The sequence below is a fragment of the Triplophysa dalaica genome, chromosome 1 (genome assembly GCF_015846415.1).
Source record: "Triplophysa dalaica isolate WHDGS20190420 chromosome 1, ASM1584641v1, whole genome shotgun sequence".
NCBI classification, from domain to species: Eukaryota; Metazoa; Chordata; class Actinopteri; order Cypriniformes; family Nemacheilidae; genus Triplophysa; species Triplophysa dalaica.
Window position 1 is genome coordinate 3,283,788 of NC_079542.1, and position 19,683 is coordinate 3,303,470.

Sequence of the window (19,683 nt, forward strand, 5' to 3'; positions counted from 1 at the left end):
TTTCCAGGAAAAACTCCAAAATTTATTGTCTCTAAAAACTTTGTAAATAGTCGCTATAAATACGTGAAATGTTTCAGATTCTTCCAAAAGCCAAATTATTTGAGCTATGCTTTGCATTAAGTCATTGCTTATATGAAACAGAGTTGTTTTATAGTTTTGATTTTTGTTTTATTATTTAGTTTGGTTAATATTTTAAATAAGCTTCAATTTTTAGATCTTCAGTTTTGATGTTAATTTTAGATAAAGTTTACGCAATTTTGGGACATGCTTTTTATTGTTGATATATAATATTAATTAATTTCTATTTTAGTTTTTATTTATTATATTTGATTTAATTTCAATGAACAGAGACTTTTTTCAAAGTTTAATTTTAGTAAACTAAAATAAACTTGATATGAAACAACGAAATAACTCAGAAGTCTCGCTAGCTATCAAAGAGAAAGTCCTGTAATGTTTCAGTGTGACGGAGGTCATAAGTGTGTTGAGAATGACAGCTCTGTCCAGCACTGAACTGCTTTATGACACTGGATGGCTGTAGGAAATTATGGTAATTTAGGAACTGGAAAAACCAACACAGGACTGGGATCAGGACAGACCTGTTCGAGACACAACCAGACTACTTGAATGTGTGTGTAGACCAACCATGACTGAACATATGACTTTCTTTCATTCATTCATTTAATTTCACATCCTTCGTTTTAGTTCACTTCTCCAATCCTGTGACCCCAGATGTGCACATCCTCACAGGCTTTGTCATTTGTGTGGCAGTCACCAAAATAAAAGGTTTTACAAAAGTTTTCTGAACAATCACCCATCTGTCATTAGTAAACAAACAGGTTGTCCCGCCTCAAACTCATGCCATTAGTTGAGTCAACGTCGCCGTGTTGGGCTAGTCAAACAAACATGTTTTAAAAACATGGCAGTGTTTACACTTTAACTACAGTAAATCACTATAAATGGCTTATTTATAGCTGTCTGTGCATACTAGAGCGGAAGGAGAGGAAGTATTTAAACATTGAGAAATTGCTCTTTAGCTTTCAAACAAACCATTTTACTATTGAAACTATTTTTTATTTATATAACCTAAATGGACACAAATACAAAAGGAGAATGAAAAGCTAAACCCTGATCAAACCAGACATCAAATGTGTGTTTGTTTTGTCAAATGCGCCATTAAGTAAGATTTGGTTATGTCTACACCTGTATGCAACTCTTTTTTCATGTGTTACACGAAAGAAGATATTTTGAGATACGACGGAAGTCAAAGGGGACCAATGTTGTTTGACATCTAACATTCTTCAAAATATCTTCTTTTGTGTTCTGCAAAAGAAATAAAGTCATATCGACTTGAAATGATATGAGTGTGAGTAAATGAAAGAAATTCATGTTTTTGACATCTGAGCATATTCATACAGTATCTAACAGACATCAGTTTTTTAGCATGCCCAACTCCTTCATTAAAAGGCCTTTGTCTCTAAACATGCATTTGCAGCCCTTCATACCTGTGGACTAAACACATGAATACGTTTTAATCAGTCACGGCGAAGCTCATGGTCAGACTCAAAGATGAAGTCTTGTCTTCTTATGTCTCAGCATGTACTGTTGAAAATAAACAGCAACGTATCCGCTTGTCAGCAATGTCACCGTGACGTCTGCAAGTCTTTCCATATGGTTCATAGCGTTCATAGACCAAAGCTTCTCAACGTTACCTATCTGGCATTGGCTCCAGCCCCCAATCCTGCGTCCCACCAGCATCACCATTTATTCACAGAGTTGTCCACCTGTTTTGAGTTGGACAGTGTGTTGGAAACATCAAATACCTTCATCATATGTGACCCATGGACCACAAAACCAGTCATAACATCGTATCATCTGAAAGCTGTATAAATGAGCTTTCCATTAATGTATGGTTTGTTACGACAGGGCAGTATATAAAACTATTTGAAAATCTAGTCCTGAGGGTTGTCCATCATGTTATATTTGGCGTATGACAAGCTCACCAATTTGCGTACGCATTTATCACCAACAGCGCTAACTGAACAAAGAAATAGCGACTTGAGGTTTCTAACTCTCGTTGTAAACCCGTGCAGCTCACAGCCAACTTAAACACGCAGCTGTCTGCGCAGATTAGCATTGCACAAGCAGTCAATTTCATATAAACACGGCACACATGTGCCTCCCGCTGTCATGACAACCACACGAGAAGCTGTTACGAACCAAGGCTGCCCTTTAGCCCACAAATCGAGGAAAGCGAAACATGGAAAAATAAATGCAGCCAAGCCAACGGTATGATTCTCCGAACGCGAGATGTTTAAGAACATGTGGATATGGGCGGCTCTTATGCTGTAAAAAGATCTAGGCATCTGTTCTCACCACCGGTGATCTCATTCTACTGCTATGTACAAGAAAGCCTTCCTCTTCTATTCCTCTTATTAATCCAGTTTCATACAACCCCCCCCCCCGTTACGAGTGTCAAATAATCCGCATTTTAATTCTGTATTGGTCAGTTATGCAGAAATACCCTCAGTTCCCTTTCTGAATCATTAGAAGTGTTTACACTAAGTTTGGAGGTGAAATCAGTTCTTGGAGGGGCGCGAGAGCATGTGATCTAGAGATGAAGTGTGATGTTCTTCCAGCACTGCAGTTCCCAGAGAATATCTGGCTTTTACTCCAGATACCGCTGAGAGTTCTCCAGTGTCTCTCTTTGATTCAGAGACGCATTCTCACAGGCATGAAATCATACATTTGCTAAAGACATTAAAGGGCAGAATTTAGCGGATGAATGCAAAACGCTACAACGCACAAGCTGGATCACAGGACAACACCACAAAGGTCTCAGATTTCTAACAGGTCCCGTCTCATCTAAGATCTGCACTTATACAGTTAACATCAAAGAGAACGAATACATGTTATTATTAGTGGTGTTCGACGAGGCACGAAGAGACATTACTGCTAAACCTATCAAAACCTTTCTTTTAAAAGTGATAAATCATGCAGTTTAAAGGGATAATTCACCCCCAAAAAACATTCTGTTATGAATTATCGCTCTAAAGTTGTTCCGAACCTGAATAAATTTCTTTGTTTAGTTAAACACAAAGAAAGACATTTGTAAGAGTGCTAGCAACCGAGATTTCTGGGGCACCATTGATGTCCATAGTAGGAATAATTATTGTATCTTTTTTTGTTGTTCTGTTCAACACACAATGAGATATTTTAAAGAATTTAGGAAAGTACACAGTTCTAGGGCACCTTTGACTACCATTTACATTTTTCCTACTATGGTAGTCAATAGGGGTGTTATGATACACTCAGCTCACGGTTTGAAACATATCTTGATGCTGGGATCACTATACGATACACATCTCAATATTTTGAACAAAATTTTAAAATGAAACTGCAATTCAAATAACATTTATTTTCATAATATTAACAATTTCAGTAACTTATTTTGTTGCAGATACAACTTAATAAAGAGTTTTAACATTTTAAGGCTTAACCGAAATAAGAATTAGGATCAGGGTCAATTTCGACAGCAAATTTTGATTTAGTTTTAGTCATAGTCTTTTAACTAAAATGCAGTTGTAGTCATCCCAGTTAATCATAGTTTTATAGGTCTATTAGTCGACAAAATCAACATTATATTAGTCTACTAAAATCTATCTGGATTAACTCATTAAATGTTCCATACAAAGATTTAACTGTTTCAACATTATTTATATATAATTAAATTAAACCAGGTCATTACCTTTATTTTTCAGAAAAGTTGAGTAACTACTGGATATGCATTGTTGTAACACATGAATGTTAGACCATGAACGACATGTACCAGTTCATTCAGTCTCATCGTTTGTTCAGTGAAGGGGGTGTTCATTCCGTACATTCGACCAATGAAATGCTCTGACAGAGCTCACGATAAAACCGCTATAGGCTCGTGTCTGTCTTTGCTTGAGACAAATCTTTCAAAAAGACATATTACATAAACTGTAAAAATTTCTTCAATCATGCAAATCACATACTTGTTTTTTAGCATGTCATTCCATCTTTTAATAAACAATATGACTCACTTCATCGCATCTCTGATCGAAACAGCGCTGGTTTCTTTTGACTGACTTTATGTTGCATATCACATAATGCAAGCAGCTCACGTTAGCGGATAAATAAACATTAGCCTGTTGTCTAAGGAAAAAAATCGGTGTTTATACTATACACTTCTGAAAACGCATATCACATGACCATTCAGAAACGCTGAGAATGCAAAAACAAATGTTAACAGTTGTATAAGCATACAAAAGTTGTTTTTTGATGATAGTTGGTTACTTGTCACAGACCGACCAGTACAAAATTAACATCATGGCGAGGTAAAGCAAGGAAGTCTTCGTGTGGATAACGTTAGATGAAGTAATCCATGTTAGTCTTGTTTGATTTCATCCGGCATCACTTCAGGTAGCGTAATGGCACATGTGACAGAGGCTAAACGAATCAGGGAAGCAAACGCAATGATACAGACGAGACGACCCAATCAGTAAGTGAATGCGTGTAACCACGCCTGCGTATTCTAAAGACTCCGTTTACAAAGAAACGCAACCCCTAAAGCTTTTCAAACTAAAACGGGGTTTTAATCTAGATCTGTGAACTGTTAGCAGTAACTGATCGGAAGACCTCAAAGACCTAGCCGATGTATGACGTTTTATTAGCACATCATGATTTAAGGATCGTTTAAGCTTATCACTCATTATACTGATGATAAAATAACGCATAAATGAGCTAACTATGTGATATTTCAATACAGTATTGTCGCAAACATATACAAATAAATATCGATTGCAGTATGGTTTAAATACAAGCGTTTAGAACCATGCCAAAAGCCGTGGTCAGAATTGACCTTTCCCTCCATTGACTTCCATTCATACGCATGGGAATGCGATAGACCGATAACGCAGGCCCTTCCAACGATATCTCGCTGTGTAGCAAAGTTCAAGTTTGGTGAGCTCTGACGACATTGCGTGAGACCAAAAGAAAGTCAAAACGTCTCAACATGTGTGAAACTGTATGAGATCTCCATCTAAGAGGAAACATGAACCAGTCCACGAATCATCAACTGTCATGAGACCAGATCCAGAGATGAGCTGAAACTCGATTCTGTGTCCTGACATGCAATGACGCCAGCGTTTGTGAAACAGTTTTTCAATCTATAATTAGAGAAAGAGCTTCGACAGATGCTTACGGCCTTCAGAACTTCATTTAGAAACTTCCCCTGAACGGAAACAGTGTGATATAAAGGTAAAAGTAAGAGGTACAACAAAACAAATTCACAAAAATGATTTGAATCTTAAAACTAGCACTCGTGGTGTGACAAGCTGCTCATTTTAGGCAAAATTTCCTTTTAATGTAAGCTCAGTTTGGAACATTTGAATTAAGCATAAACGTTTGAGACAAAATACATTGTTGCATGACGCCCGCAGTATAAATGCAGTCTTCCTTGAAGCCGCGCAGACGTGATGAGATATCTAAGCAAGTCTCGCCATGTGGAGTTGAGAGATAACACACCCTCACTATTACAACAGAGGAGACTGTCTCACTTTTACCTCTGTCTCATAAACCCATGCTGATCTTTCGTACTTATAATGTCTCTTTCACATGCGCTCAGACAGATACTCTCATGCTGACAGCACACACAGTCACACAGTGAGGGACAGCTCAGTCCCAAATCTTTGGCTTGGGCAGAACAATGAAGCAATCCTTCATTAAACTGCCTCTTACAAAGACAAATTTGTGAGGGTAGCATAGTGGTCAGTCTGGTTTATATTGTCTCGAGATCTGATCTAAGCAGACTCACAGGCGGCACATGCTGGAAGTGAAAGTAAAAAGCAAAGGGCTTGTTGATGCATGCGTGAAGAATTTTGACGGAATGCCACGCACATCTCACCTCTCTCTGAATGACCCGAGCACACAAGAAGATGGAAAACTTTTTTATACGTTTATGAGTCACATCAGCAAACAGTAAATCGTAGTAATGCGCTCACGATGTGTGCGTGTAAACTGGTCAATGAGGACCTGAACTGTGCGTGTCGATAATGGCAGCGGGAAACATGAATGACCCGTGACCCGCGCAGTTAACTAATCACACACAGCCAACATGGGTGGACTCAAGATCTACCTGTCTTTCCATGTGAAAGATCAATTGGAAGAAATTCAAAATGTGCAGGTCGTACATGCGTAAATACATGTTTAAAAGTACGCCGTCTTTGAAAACTGGTCGCAAAACGCGATTTGGTGGCAGTCTGGAGCACTGATATAATTGTATTTAATGTTTTGGCAGATGCCCATCTAGCAAACTGATATAGCCCCACCCCCTCGCCCCCCCGTTGTCATCGTCCATCACTATGTTTCACTGTAGGCATCGTCCGATGCCAATTTGGTAGACATCGCCCAACCCTAGTTGAAATCTAAATGTTTTACTTCAACTGTGGAATCGAAACTGGGAATCGATAAGAATCAAAATCGATTAGCAGAATCGGAATCGACAAAATTCAAAAGATTCCCAACCCTAGAGGAAAGTGAAATATTTGTTGAAATCATGATTCCTGCTCAACATCGTCATGTCTGTCAGCCATCGGCGATAGACGATGCCCCAACTCAAATTCTTAATCTCATTAGTTAACGCAACAATAAAAAACTACCCAAGTTTAAGCACCTAAAATATTGATTAAATACATATAAAAACACATCCTCACACGTGAAAGGTTATCCCATTTAAAATCGATGCAATGTTGTGGCACCTTGGAAAACCTACTGATTTTACTGTGAGTGATGACAGCAACTGAAATGTTGACCATTCCAAGATGGCAGACGTGTCGACGTGTAGGAACAAACGTCTACATTTCTACGGCTGGACCACCATGAAAAAGTACTGCTAAAGTTGCGAAGTGAGAAACTCACAGACAGCAGATGTCTGGGTTGTGTATAATGATACTTTCACTATAGCAAATATAAACAAGATTTTTTTTTATAAATCGATAATAATTATAGCCATTTGGCAAACTAACGCTTTTTTTCAAAACCAACTTCATAAATTCTGCAATCTCCCTTGTTATAAAGGGTCAGTTCTCCCAAAAATTTAATTTCTGTCATCATTTAATCACCGTCGGATTGCTTTTTGTAAAAAACTGCTCTGCTTAACACAAAGATAGATATTTGGAAGAATGTCAGTAACCAAACAGATCTCATCCCCCCCACTGACTCCCATAGGATTTATTTTCCCTACTATGGTAGTCAATGGTGGCCAACAACTGTTTGGTGGTTACAAGCATTCTTCCAAATATATTTCTTTGCCTTTAGCAGACCAAAGAAATTTATACAGATTTGGAACAACTCGAGGGTCAGCAAACCGGACTCAAGCACAACATAGAGCAACGCATAAGCATGACATCACTGCAGTCATGACATCATCGAGTCTATGGAACTATCCCAGCCAGTTCTCCCACAAACTGCTTAAAGTAACAAATTAATCAAAAGGTGTCACTGTAAAAATGATCTATTTGCTTGTTATGCAATTTCAGTGCACATTATTTGTTTCCCAACTGCCAATTTATTAATTTTACGAGGGTCATCTGTGATTTCAACACTCAAAACAACAGTTAAAACCCTTGATAGCACAATTAACACCTCGCTAATCTTCATCATCATGTGTTGATTTCATCATGGTAAACCAAACGATCATTAAAATGATGAAGCACATGTGTGTTGAGCAATAAGGCCATTCTGAAATTCTCTGTTAAACTTCAAGAGAAAATAATTGGTGTCACTTAAAATAGTAGGCAGTATTTAGTGTGTAGTGTGCAGTGAGCAGAGCGCACACACTTCATTCAGAACAATGTCTTCACAGTGTGCTAGTTTACCTGCGTGTGAGAACATATTTTATACATCACAAGCGATTTTGGCAATATGCTGCTTAAACAGAACGCGTCCGTTTCTATTTCCAGGCTCGTACAGACGTCTGGGCCTTGCTATATGCTCATCGGCTTGAATTACATTTTTAAAAAGCACCGCAGACCAACTATTTTCACTTCCCAAACAGAAAAAGCAGCGAAATGCCACCACAAGCTCTCAGACGTTAATTACAGACGAGGCAAAAGCTCAGGTTTATATTTTCATCCAGTCTCTTTCCGGCAAAAAAACTGTGACGTATAATTATACTGCATTTATGATGATAAAGGAGTAAAAAAAGAGAAAGAGCTGCATACCTGATGGGGCGGAGGTAAAAGGAGCGTTAAAAATGTATCACTCCCAGCTAACAAAAGCTTATGGGTTTAGAATATGTAAAAAAAAAAAAAATCATGTACACAAAATCAAAAATCGAACATTGTGCCTAACAATAAAATGAAGTAATATTATGATTTGATGATTGTATTGGCGCTCCAGAAATGCTGGAATAATCACATGAGCATTTCCGGAGTGTGTGAGTATTTGGGAAGTTCTGCTCACAGGTGAAGGAAACACAAACAAGTGTGTTTTCGTGTTAGATCAGCAACTGGTACATTGTTTTACGACTCATGTAGAAATCACCACACACACACAAACGTTCATAAGTAACAATGGGTCTTCAACAGAATGACCTTTGAATTGTTGGTGGAAGCCCTGAGCCTCGGCTTGACCTGCATCCTGTTTTGATGGAAAATTTACCATTTTCCAATGATCGGCTGCTAGCAGCAGTAAAACACTGGGCTCCTGTTGAGTCCCGGTCGCAGGGGACTTTATCAGCGTACACTTCTGTGAGGTGATGTGAAATAAACACTGACAGTTAGTTATTTCAGACCGATCTTTAATCAGCATCTATGCCGTTTCATTTCAGGTCCACAGTGTAACCACTAATAACCACAGTAGCACGTGGTGAGATGTTGTTATCAACAAGGTGTTTGATTTTATGAAGCAGTATGAAGATGTTATCCTTAAAGAGACAGTGCACCCAAAAATAAAAACTCTGTCTATTCAAAACCTGCTATGACTCATTCTTATGCGGAACACAAAATAAAATATTTCGAGAAATGACACATTTTGCGGTTATACAACAGAAGTCGATGTTGTGTGGTTACCACCAGCATACCCCAAAATATCTTCTTTTTGTGTTCGGCTTCAAATCTTACAGGTTTGAAAGAAACTATGCGGAAGTTTCAATTTTGAGTAAAATGTCCCCTTAGATTGATAAACTATTATGCTCCAAAACACTGATAACGTTCACATTTATATCAAAGGCATTAAGAAAGTTCGCCAATATGCATCCACGTTTTTAATGACGGCTTCTCTCACGAAAGCAACTGATGGCAATATGCAATTTATATTTCTAGTCTTTAAAAAAAAATTCAATCCAAAGATTCATCATACAGTGAATCATGCACTGTTGACTGCGTGTTCTGCTAGGCAACTGTACAGACAAAATACACAAACACAACACGTTATGACATGAATAACTGCAGGGTCACTTTTCTAGCTTATTCACTAGAAGGTACAGTATATCCAGAAAGATCATTTGCTTGGGTCTGGTCACAAACATTAGAGACTACAAAAGTGTATAATGCTTTTCCCTGGAGCTACAGGAATAAGCCAAACGATGAATTGTTAAAGAGGATGAACCGCAAAACTGCTGAGCTCTGTACACAAGTGAGTTTGCCTCTGTGCTGATACACTGACGGTGGTGAGGAGCACTTTAGTCCGGTTGCAGAAAGTGGACTTAACTGAACTCGTGTAACGTACGACGCAAATAAGAAAACTGGGGATGTGTGCACAAGCGAAATAGCTATATAAATAAGAAAGGTGCTTTATTTTGTGCTTAACCCATCAATTCATTAAACCCAGCAGGTATAAAGTTGACGACTGAATACCACATTTTACACCTACCGTACTTTAGTTTGTTACCATCTGCCTTTAAGTCAAATCGGAATAACTATTTACATAATGAGTACATTGGTAATACAGTAATCCTAATACGTGTTTTTTTCTTCTCGTGTTCAAGTATTCCTGCTCATACCATATTGTTTTATACGAGTAAAGATTTGGCTTTCAGGATGGACCTTCATTCTCACTTTCAGACACGGCACTAAAATACTCAGAATCCATTAAATGAGTGTACAAGGTCCAAACTAAGGCGTTTAGTTACTTTTGTTAGGTCTCTACAATAAATTGAAATTGTAGAAGTATCGCAAATGTGCATATCAGAATATTTTGCAAAAACTAAATGATTTTACAAATTCAAAAGGTTACGTATTGACCACTTTTGATGACAAAAACAACGCTGAACCAAAGCTGTTCCAAAGTAACTTCTGGTCGCAATGGTTGAACAAAGTCCAACTAACAGAACACTTTCAACCGAATCAAAGTTTTAAACGAATATCTTAAAGTTTCAATTATATATGTGAGATTTAAAAATAATAAAACTGAAACCGGAAGTGCTTTTGGACGAGTGTTTACATCTTGAGAAGAGGTCTATAGTCTCTATGGGCCGGTATGAGATTTTGACGGTATGATAACCTTTAGCAAAAGTGTAACGGTTTCACGGTATTGCAATTACAACACTAAAATGTGTATTTTTTTTTCAAATCTCTGCGTATACAAACAACAACTTTTCAACTGGACACAAATAGATTTTATTTTTAACCAACATTACAGAAAATACAGCATATGACATGGAAAAAATAAAGCCTTAAAATGTCATAGCTCATATATTAGGCCTAAACATCAAACATTGCATTACATCACTTAATTATGTATTTTTGTGTTAACGCAGCTTATACCTTAGAAATGGTATCACAAAAAATCTTAATGGTTTTGAAACCTAGACTCAAACCTCTGTATACCTTGAAACCTGTATTCTCTATAATTTTATATTGATGCAGATGAAAAAATTAATCATTTCAAATATCAAATGCTATCGCATTGCAAACTTTCCAGCTTCGAGCCAACAGCAGGCATGCTGTTCTGTGGTGCTCTGTACAGTGACAGAAGAATGGGTAGCACGTGCTGCTACCACAACAATGTAATAAGGTCGCCCTCCTTCATGGCAAAACGAAAGAACTGTAGAAAAGAAGTTTGCTGCAAGCTGTAGTATTGAACTCTAATAAATGGTTGCACTGTTGCAATACCAAACCACGTGGAGACCTTGCTAAAATCTGTCTGACCGCATGCTTGAGATTGAGGAGAACCCAAGACGCATGATGCAGTCTCGATTCTTCCTGTGTGCCACACGAGTCCCACATGACACGAGAAACCACATGTTCAACAAATATCCTGTCAGCCGCTAGTACTGCTAACGTTTACCTGCGCGGGACAGTTTTACATACATGAAACACACCAGGACTTCTGCCAACTCGGGTTTTCCACTCCACTTCAGGGGGGAAATGCTGTGTGTGGAAAAAGTGCCACACAGAGCTGGCTTTTTCAGACCACACTACAGCCGAGGATAATAAATGTTTAACCCCAAGTCATTTTAAACAATGGGAGAAACCATGTATAATTTGAAAAGGGAGCTAGTGACCCCGGGTTACTCCAGGCAGGGTGTCGGCGGTCTCTCCAGGACTGAAGTTATACAGCGAGGGGCTACATGGTTGCAGAAAGTTGTTTGCGAGAGACAAACAGTCATGAATTGTCTCTATAAATACGCTCGTTCTTAGTGTCTTAGAAATGTCACGCAATGTTTAGTCGTAAAGCCTGAGGGAAACAGTTAAGTTCAACATGCAACAGTGTGTGCGACCCATTTTTCTTCCATGTGACATACATAAACAAAAAAGGCTGTCTTTAATGGGCCATATGTTGAATTCATTCTGTATCAAGTAAACAAAATGGATCAAATATAAGAAATGTAGAGTACAGACGGCATGAGTCAAAGAACAGGATCGCAATAACTTACACAGCAAAATTGCCAGTGTTAAAAAAGGTCAAATTAACTCTCGCAGTGAGGACATAATGACTTTCTAACTATGTCTTTTTTTCTTGTTTTCCAGTAAAAATGTCGAAACATTCTTGAATCCAAATGCATTTTCTTGCGGAGCAAACTCACCTAATAAAACAAGTCTTGTTTTTGGTCAAAAAGTATGAAATTTCAGTGAATTTGTGCTTAAAACGAGCAAACAATCTGCCAATGGGGTAATCTCAGGTCATTCTGCTCATCAAGAAAATGCTTCTTGGTTTAAGAATTTGTAGATGTTTTTTATGGAAAACAAGACAAAAGACTAAGGAAGAAAGTAATTTGCAGCGTATAATCCACACTTTGAGAGTGTGGGTTATATATACACTATGAGTGTTAATTTGACAATTTTTAACGCTGCCGATTTAACCGTGTAGGATGACACCACGGGATGTTTACAGAACACAAAAGAATTCTGACTCACAAGGATGAAATGAAATAATGCAGAAACATGGAAGAGTGGGTGAAGAAGAACAGTTGTGAGAGAGAATGAAGCTGTAATGTATCATGTATCTACTAAGTTTAGGTCCAGGGGAAGTGCGCTGTTCGGGCGTGTCTCTTAAACAAACACCTGATGAATGAGGTGAGCTCACTCACTGCAGTCTCAACACAACACATTCCTGCAATCTTTTATTCCCAAACATAACGTTACAGCTGATGTTCAGAGAGACAAATTCCTTCACATAAACCATAAACCAGCATCACAGGACAAGCTCTGCTGTCATCTAACACAACAAAAAACGTTTCTTATTCCTGTCTGTCACACATGCAGCATATGAAATCATAAACCAAAGAAGCCATTTTTTAATCCCATTCTGTGTCTTTAATGTGAGCAACAAATAACATTTAAAAAATTAATATAAGAAACGATGATAAAAATCTCCCACAAATGTATATATTTAACCTTCATTTGTGATGTTATGTTCGTTTAATTTCATTTAAACGTTGACCCGTGTTACTTGTCAACAACCCATGTACGGTACAGTCTAGACACGCTGTATACCGCTTGTCCCAAATCTGTGACCCATTCACTGTAAACACCGAATTATACCAGACAACGTAAATATTTAACACGACATTCAACAAGTTATGAAATCCTTTTCATCGCAGAGTACTCTGTCCTCATACAAACCCTTAAAGATTAGATATTAAATCAAGAAAACCAACCTTGGAGAAAAGTGAACATTTACATTCTTGCATTTGGGAGACACTTTTATTAAGACTTAAGTGCATTCAAGTTGTATTTTGTATCCCTTACAACTAACCATACTTTAACAAAAGTAACCATAGGTTTTTTTTTTTAAGTAAAACCATAGTAACCACTATACCCCACTAGTTTTATGCTATTTGTTTTAAAACTGGTAATAATGGTTAGCAATTGCCAAAATCATGACTACACTTTTACAATAATAAAACCATGGCAGGGATGTGCGCCCTTGGATCGAACCCATATTCTGTGCGTTGCCAACCCAACGCTCTGCCAAAATTGAGAAGCATTAAGTGTCTTTACTTAAACAGTCATCTTTACGTCATTTGCATACAACCCCATACGTTTATTGTATATAAAGTACACTTTTATATAAGTCTTACCCGCCAATAGAGAGACAGGCAGCAGACAGCAGTACAGCAGCGCGCACAACACCTGAAGCTCCATCGTCCACTCACATTCCTCTCACGAGACAAATCCACGCGACGACCATCTCTCACCATTCACAGATCATAGATCATAAAAACTACATTGCGAAAGTCGCGCATCAACTTCACGATTTAGTTTAATTGTTTTATAAACATTCAAACAGCGCAGCGTGCACTAAACGCGTCGATTTAAAGACCCGACGTTGTCAGATCACTTAAGCGTTATTTATTTCAATATTGTTGACAATTCGCGACTTTTTCGAGAGGAAAACTTGAGACGCTGCCTCGCGAGAGTCCATTATTCGCTGTACATCTTCGTGGAAAATGTGATTCACCGACGACGAAATCGTCCACCGCTCTTACAGAATCATTTGTTAAACCGAGAACAACATCTGCCACGATCGCCTGTGTTATGTCCACGAAGTGTCACAAACTCACGAGGAGAGTTTTGAGCGTTAGCTCGTGCAGTCCAACAGTTCTCTGAAAGTAACTCCCACTGACGGCAGATAACTTCTGTGCCAACGCTCACTGCCGTAACGTCACTTTTCACGGAGAAACACGACGCGTCGCGCGCGCTCACTCTGTGACTCAGAGAAATAAGCGCTTTAGTTTAACTTTCAGATCGAATGATGACAGTCGTATATAGTTTAACAACACTTTTGGTTATTGTTTACAAAGCCGTATTTTCAGTCAGACGTTGACAAAACAAGACAAGCGCACGAATCTGACGGCTCGAAAAACACGACAGCTCGAAAAATAATAGCCACGCAAAGCGTTTACGTCTATATTGTGTTAACATGCTCGTTTTTGTAACGTTTCTGCTGCATTAATGTTAATGATGTGAACAAACTGCTGAAGTTCACACGTTTGGACGTGATTCACGTGCACGCGACTTCAGTATCACATGGGGACGCGCCTAAAATTCACTGGAATTTAAACATGCAGCAGTGGTTGTATATTTCATCAATTCCTTCACTTTTTATTGATTCACTTTGCATTAATCACACTTTATTCTCTTGTGGGGTTTCACGTGACCAAATAATTCATAATTACACGACTATATTAATTAAAGTAAATAAATGGAATCTATTCTTCTCAAGCAAGCCATAAGTGTCTTTGACTGGTCATCTCTTTTGCGTTAGCTCCCTCTAGTGGTGACTTTGTGTAATTATAACTTTTGCAAACAGGCCTCTTTCTGAGGTTGCTGTGTGATGTTGTGGTCTGTTATTCACAGACAAACCTCCGTGTTTCTCTCATTTTTGGAGACTTTTACTCTAAATGTTATAATAAAGTACATCCAAAAGCAATAATGATGAAATGTGTGCATAACGTTTTACTATGTTAAAGAAATTAAATACATATAGGCCATTTGCGGGTCGTTATAGCTGTTGATTGATGGGTTTGTATTTGATTGATTTATTCTGCACTTTGCAATACAATACAATATTCCAACATCACACGAAACGACAATCAAGCGATTACATAAATAGAAACAATATATAATAATATCCAAGAATAGTAGACTTTGTAACAAACTCAACTTAACTTTATTTATATAGCGCGTTTTACAATTTTCATTGTTACAAAGCAGTACATGAGACATATTGATTACAAGAAAAACCTGTCATATACCTGTAAAAACAAGAAAAAAGTGAAAACAACAAAAGACAGACATACACATGCTCCACACACACAATATGCATACATACTTACACACATAGACGCACACACTCAAACACACTCGCACACACGCACAGTGAAAGCACACATTTGGGATAAAGGAGAGAGAACCACAGGTCAAATATTAAACGGACTATAAATTCTTATATGCAATATTAATTATGTCTAACTTCTGAATTCTAAAGCAGCCCCCCCGGCCAGGCAAATAGTGCAAAACAATATGCAAACGGTGGCGAGGAACCCAAAACTCCAATCGAGAATAAAAACCTCAGGGGAACCCAGGCCCAACCAGGGGATTCCAGTTCCCCTCTGGCAAAAGCTGCTGCCTCTGCACAAGCTCAACAGTGCTTGCACAACAAGGCTAAATAACAAATAAATAAACTTACTAATAAGGTAAATTATAGATTTAAGATTATCATTAGAAATCTAATAGGATATGAAGTGCTGTAGAAAAATCGTGTCAACAAAGCTTACAAATATTCAGCCATTATGTGTACGGTTTGCGTACAATTATATAATAAATGCATTGAAAGAGGGTTATAAAATGTAATAAAAATAAAATTCAATTAACTTCATATGACAAAAGACCGTAAAACGGAGTATTTGAGCTGTTCTTCGGAATATATGTCTTGTTTTTAAATCATATGATTAACGCTATCAGACACCTCTGTGAATAGGGCGTTTGATCAGTGGAAAGGGCGGGGCTTTACAGAGGGTGGGGTTAAAACGTCTGTTCCGCCTACATAAGTCACGTGGTCCGATTTCGCGCGAAAGTTATCTAGGACGAGACGGGAAAGGCAGTTCCGGTGGGACAACAACAATCGCTGCAGGGTTTTCATTCACGCACCGCAGTATGGCCCAGGCCCGAGTCACCGATTATTTTGCGCAGGGTAAAAAGGGAACCGTCGGTCGGTCTTTCCGCTCCAAGGGACAAAAAGTGTCCGTGGACGTTGCGGAATCGGCTGCGATCGTCAAACCGAAGACTTCGTGCAGAGCTACACGCTCTTCGCGCAACGCGACGCGACCTCCCGCTTCGCCGGAGCCGCAGAGATGCGTCCAGAAGGAGTTTCTCAAAGTCATCGACGAGGCTTTACAATCAGAAGCCGCGGATCCGGTAAGAGACGCGCGAGATGAGAGGCACGCGGTACTAACGGCGAGCCCCCGGACTCCCAAAAGAGGGTCCGAGGAGTTCGATGTTTGTTCGGTGTTGTTCGCGTCCACAGCCGAACTGCACAGCAGCGCCAAGAAGCGTCAGCGGCTCCACACCGACCAGAAGCGCGAGCCGGCGGAGAAAACCAGCACCAAGAGCGCGAGAAAGAAACTGGATCTGCTGGGAAAGGACAGCAAAGAGCAGGTAAATATGATACATATGTTCTGATACAAATATCTATTTATATAGGGTTGTCTTATATATAAAGGCCGACACTATATGTGACCCTGGACAACAAAACCAGTCTTGCAGGTAAATAGTTCGAAATTGAGATTTTTACATAATCTGAATGAATAAGATTTCAATTGATGTATGAGTTGTTAGAATAGGACAACATCTGGCTGAGATACAACCCTTTAAAAAGTGCAAAAAAACAAAATATTGAGAAAATGGCGTTAGAAGTTGTTAATCAGATGCACTGTGGCAAGCCATCAACTCTCAAAAATAAAGTTTTTATACATGTAAGGGAGTACATTTAAAAAAATCTCTGCATGGATCTTTACTTCATATATTAATAGTTTTTGCCATAAAAGAAAAATCTATAATCTTGACCCACACAATGTATTTTGTCGTACTAAATTTTTCCCCGTGCTACTTAAGACTGGTTTTGTCATCCAGGGTCACATATTTACTGTATTCTTTGTAAGATTTAACTTCAACGGAATATTTAAGATCTCATTGTCTGGCTCTCCAATTAGATTTAGCAATAAAAATGAGAATCCTACATATAAACATATATAAATATAAGATACAATAATAAAGCTGTGTTTATGAATGTAGAGCTGTGAAGCGTTGGCCAGCAGCACTCCTCCGCTCCGTCAACAAACCACCAGCAAAGAGTCCAAAAACACTGTAAACCATAACACAAATGCATCTCCCGTACGCCAGACAGTGGAAGACGATAGGTCCAAGCGGACCACCAGGGTCAAGGTAACGCATCGGGTCCATCACGCCTGTGCCGAACCTCCTGGTGTTGTCCGGTCGCGTCATTGAACTTTTTTCTCGCTCTCACAGAAAACATTTTCAAAAGAAGATGTGGCGGCGCTGAAGTCCAAACTGCAGAAGCTGAAAGGACAATCGGAGCTCGCGGCGACTCCCTCACCTGCTCCTGTATCGACGCTCGCTGAGCTGAAGGCCCGGCTCGATGCTGCTCGTGAGATCTCGGCCAAAGTTCAGCAGAGGAAGGCCGAGCGGGTTGCACAGGATGCCAAAGCGACTCCGGCACCGCCGGGAAGTCCAGAGAAGTGAGTCGAGATTTGCGTTCGGTTGGTGTTGGCAAATTTTATAAAACACATTTGTGTGACCGCATGACTTGTTTGGTTTCAGGGAAAAGCTTCCGGCCTATCAGCGTTATCACACTCTCGCTCAGGACGTCCCTCCTGGTCTCGCCCTACCCTATAAATACAAAGTACTGGTGGAGATGTTTCGCAGTCTGGACACTATAGTCGGCATGCTCTTCAACCGCTCGGAGACTGTCACTTTCGCCAAGATCAAGCAGGGGGTTCAGGACATGATGCACAAGTAAGACAGTTTGCCAAAACACTCAGTTTTTTTTTGGTTTTGCAAACACGATGGAATCTAAACTTAATCTGTGTTTCTTTCCAGGCGTTTTGAAGAAAGCCATCTGGGACAGATTAAGGCCGTGTACCCTTCTGCTTATATCTTTCGCCAGGAGAAAAACATTCCCTGTTTCAGTGGCACTGGGAAGAAATCTGCGCATCAGCTCACAGTGGAACCGGTCATCGAACAAGGTTCGAATTTGACCAAATGTGGTTTTTTTTATTGTAATATTTTGCTTCAGTCCAGATGAATTCATCGATTTATATTAGCCTTCAATAATACGAGTTTTATAAAAGGTTGGATAGCTCTGCTGTGACTACATATCTTAATTAGTTAAATAAGACTTCCAGAGGTCTGACTGCATGTCTCCAATTCTGCTTGAATCCTCCATTTTAAGTTTTCGAATACATAAAAAGTTATTCTGGTACTTAAAAAGTGCTTGTTTGATTTTCCAGAGTTTAATGGTGCTCGACCAGTGTTGTCCGCATCTCGGCTTTTGGAAAGGCGGCACATTTTTCACCAAAACTTAGTCGAGATCGTGAAGGGACATCACAAGGTGAGTTTAAATCAAATATGTTCTCCACGTGAGAATCCTAGAAGGTTTTGTGCATTTTTATATATTCTGATCTCTGATTTGGTACAGGTCTTTTTGGCTTCATTGAATCCTCCCGTCGTCGTCCCGGATGACAAACTCACCCGCTGGCATCCGAGGTTTAACGCGGACGAGGTTCCCAACATCAAACCCGATGACCTGCCACAGCCGCCTCAAACCGAGAAAGTGACCACCGCTCAGGAGGTGCTGGATAAAGCTCGAGCTCTCATGACACCGAAGGTAAACGCTTGACCATGGACTGGGCCAGAAGTTCATAATGTTCAAAAATATTGTTTTAGTTTAGTGACGCGAATTTCAGTTTTGACACTTTCTGTAAACATGTCCATGTACATCTGTTCTGGTTGTTCTAGATGGAAAAGGCTTTGGCTAACATGGCGTTGAAAACAGCAGAGACTGCACACGCGAAAGAGCCCGAACCGGCACCCAAACCTGTCGTGATCCCAACAGAGACGCCCATCGCCCTGAAAGGTGTTTCTCAGTCTCTTCTAGAGAGGGTGAGTTGAAAAACGGCCTTTACACATCGATGTCATAATTGATTTTAAAACATTGATCATATAAATCTCCCGCTTCTTAGATTCGTGCCAAAGAGGCCCAGAAGCTTCATGCCGTTATGACACGAAACCCGCAGCAGGAGGAACGTCTGTCCAAGATGTCACGACTGCCGGAGCTGGCCAGAATCCTCAGAAACGTGTTTGTGGCAGAGAAGAAACCGGCTCTTATCATGGAGCTGGCCTGTAACCGCATGATCTCCAGCTACCGCTCTCCTCTCAGTGCTGGTTAGTAGTGACATCTCTTGAAAACACGGTCTACATGTGCACGTCGTGAGGTAGTTTATGAAGTAACATCTTTCTCATCTCAGATGAAATGGAGACGCATCTTCGTCTGCTGGCCGAGCTGACGCCTGACTGGTTAAAAGTTCATCCAGTCAGAAAGGACGTGTATCTGAAACTGAACAAGACTACAGATCTGAACATCGTGCTGGATAAACTGAATCAGAAGATCAGAGAAGAGGAGCGGCGCTGACGACAT

The 19,683-nt window shown here is 39.5% G+C and overlaps 2 protein-coding genes across 3 annotated transcripts in view; one reads left to right on the forward strand and one right to left on the reverse strand.

The window, feature by feature from the left end:
• The window catches only part of piezo1 (piezo-type mechanosensitive ion channel component 1), a 62,729-nt gene extending 48,126 nt beyond the window's left edge, over nucleotides 1–14,603 (reverse strand). Inside the window, exon 1 of one of the 2 annotated variants that reach the window (XM_056755689.1) lies at nucleotides 13,547–14,603. In XM_056755689.1, the coding sequence (XP_056611667.1) occupies nucleotides 13,547–13,610 (64 nt within the window). In that variant the 5' untranslated portion in view covers nucleotides 13,611–14,603. The remainder of the gene's footprint in view (nucleotides 1–13,546) is intronic. The other variant, XM_056755682.1, reaches the window with a different exon arrangement.
• A 1,464-nt stretch (nucleotides 14,604–16,067) lies between these two features.
• Nucleotides 16,068–19,677, forward strand: cdt1 (chromatin licensing and DNA replication factor 1). The gene is made up of 10 exons (XM_056755756.1): nucleotides 16,068–16,625; nucleotides 17,262–17,411; nucleotides 17,496–17,725; nucleotides 17,808–18,002; nucleotides 18,087–18,232; nucleotides 18,497–18,597; nucleotides 18,685–18,873; nucleotides 19,005–19,148; nucleotides 19,229–19,430; nucleotides 19,514–19,677. The coding sequence occupies exons 1-10, from the start codon at nucleotides 16,125–16,127 to the stop codon at nucleotides 19,675–19,677; spliced, it is 2,022 nt and encodes a 673-aa protein (XP_056611734.1). The 5' UTR covers nucleotides 16,068–16,124.
• Nucleotides 19,678–19,683: the final 6 nt, after the last annotated feature.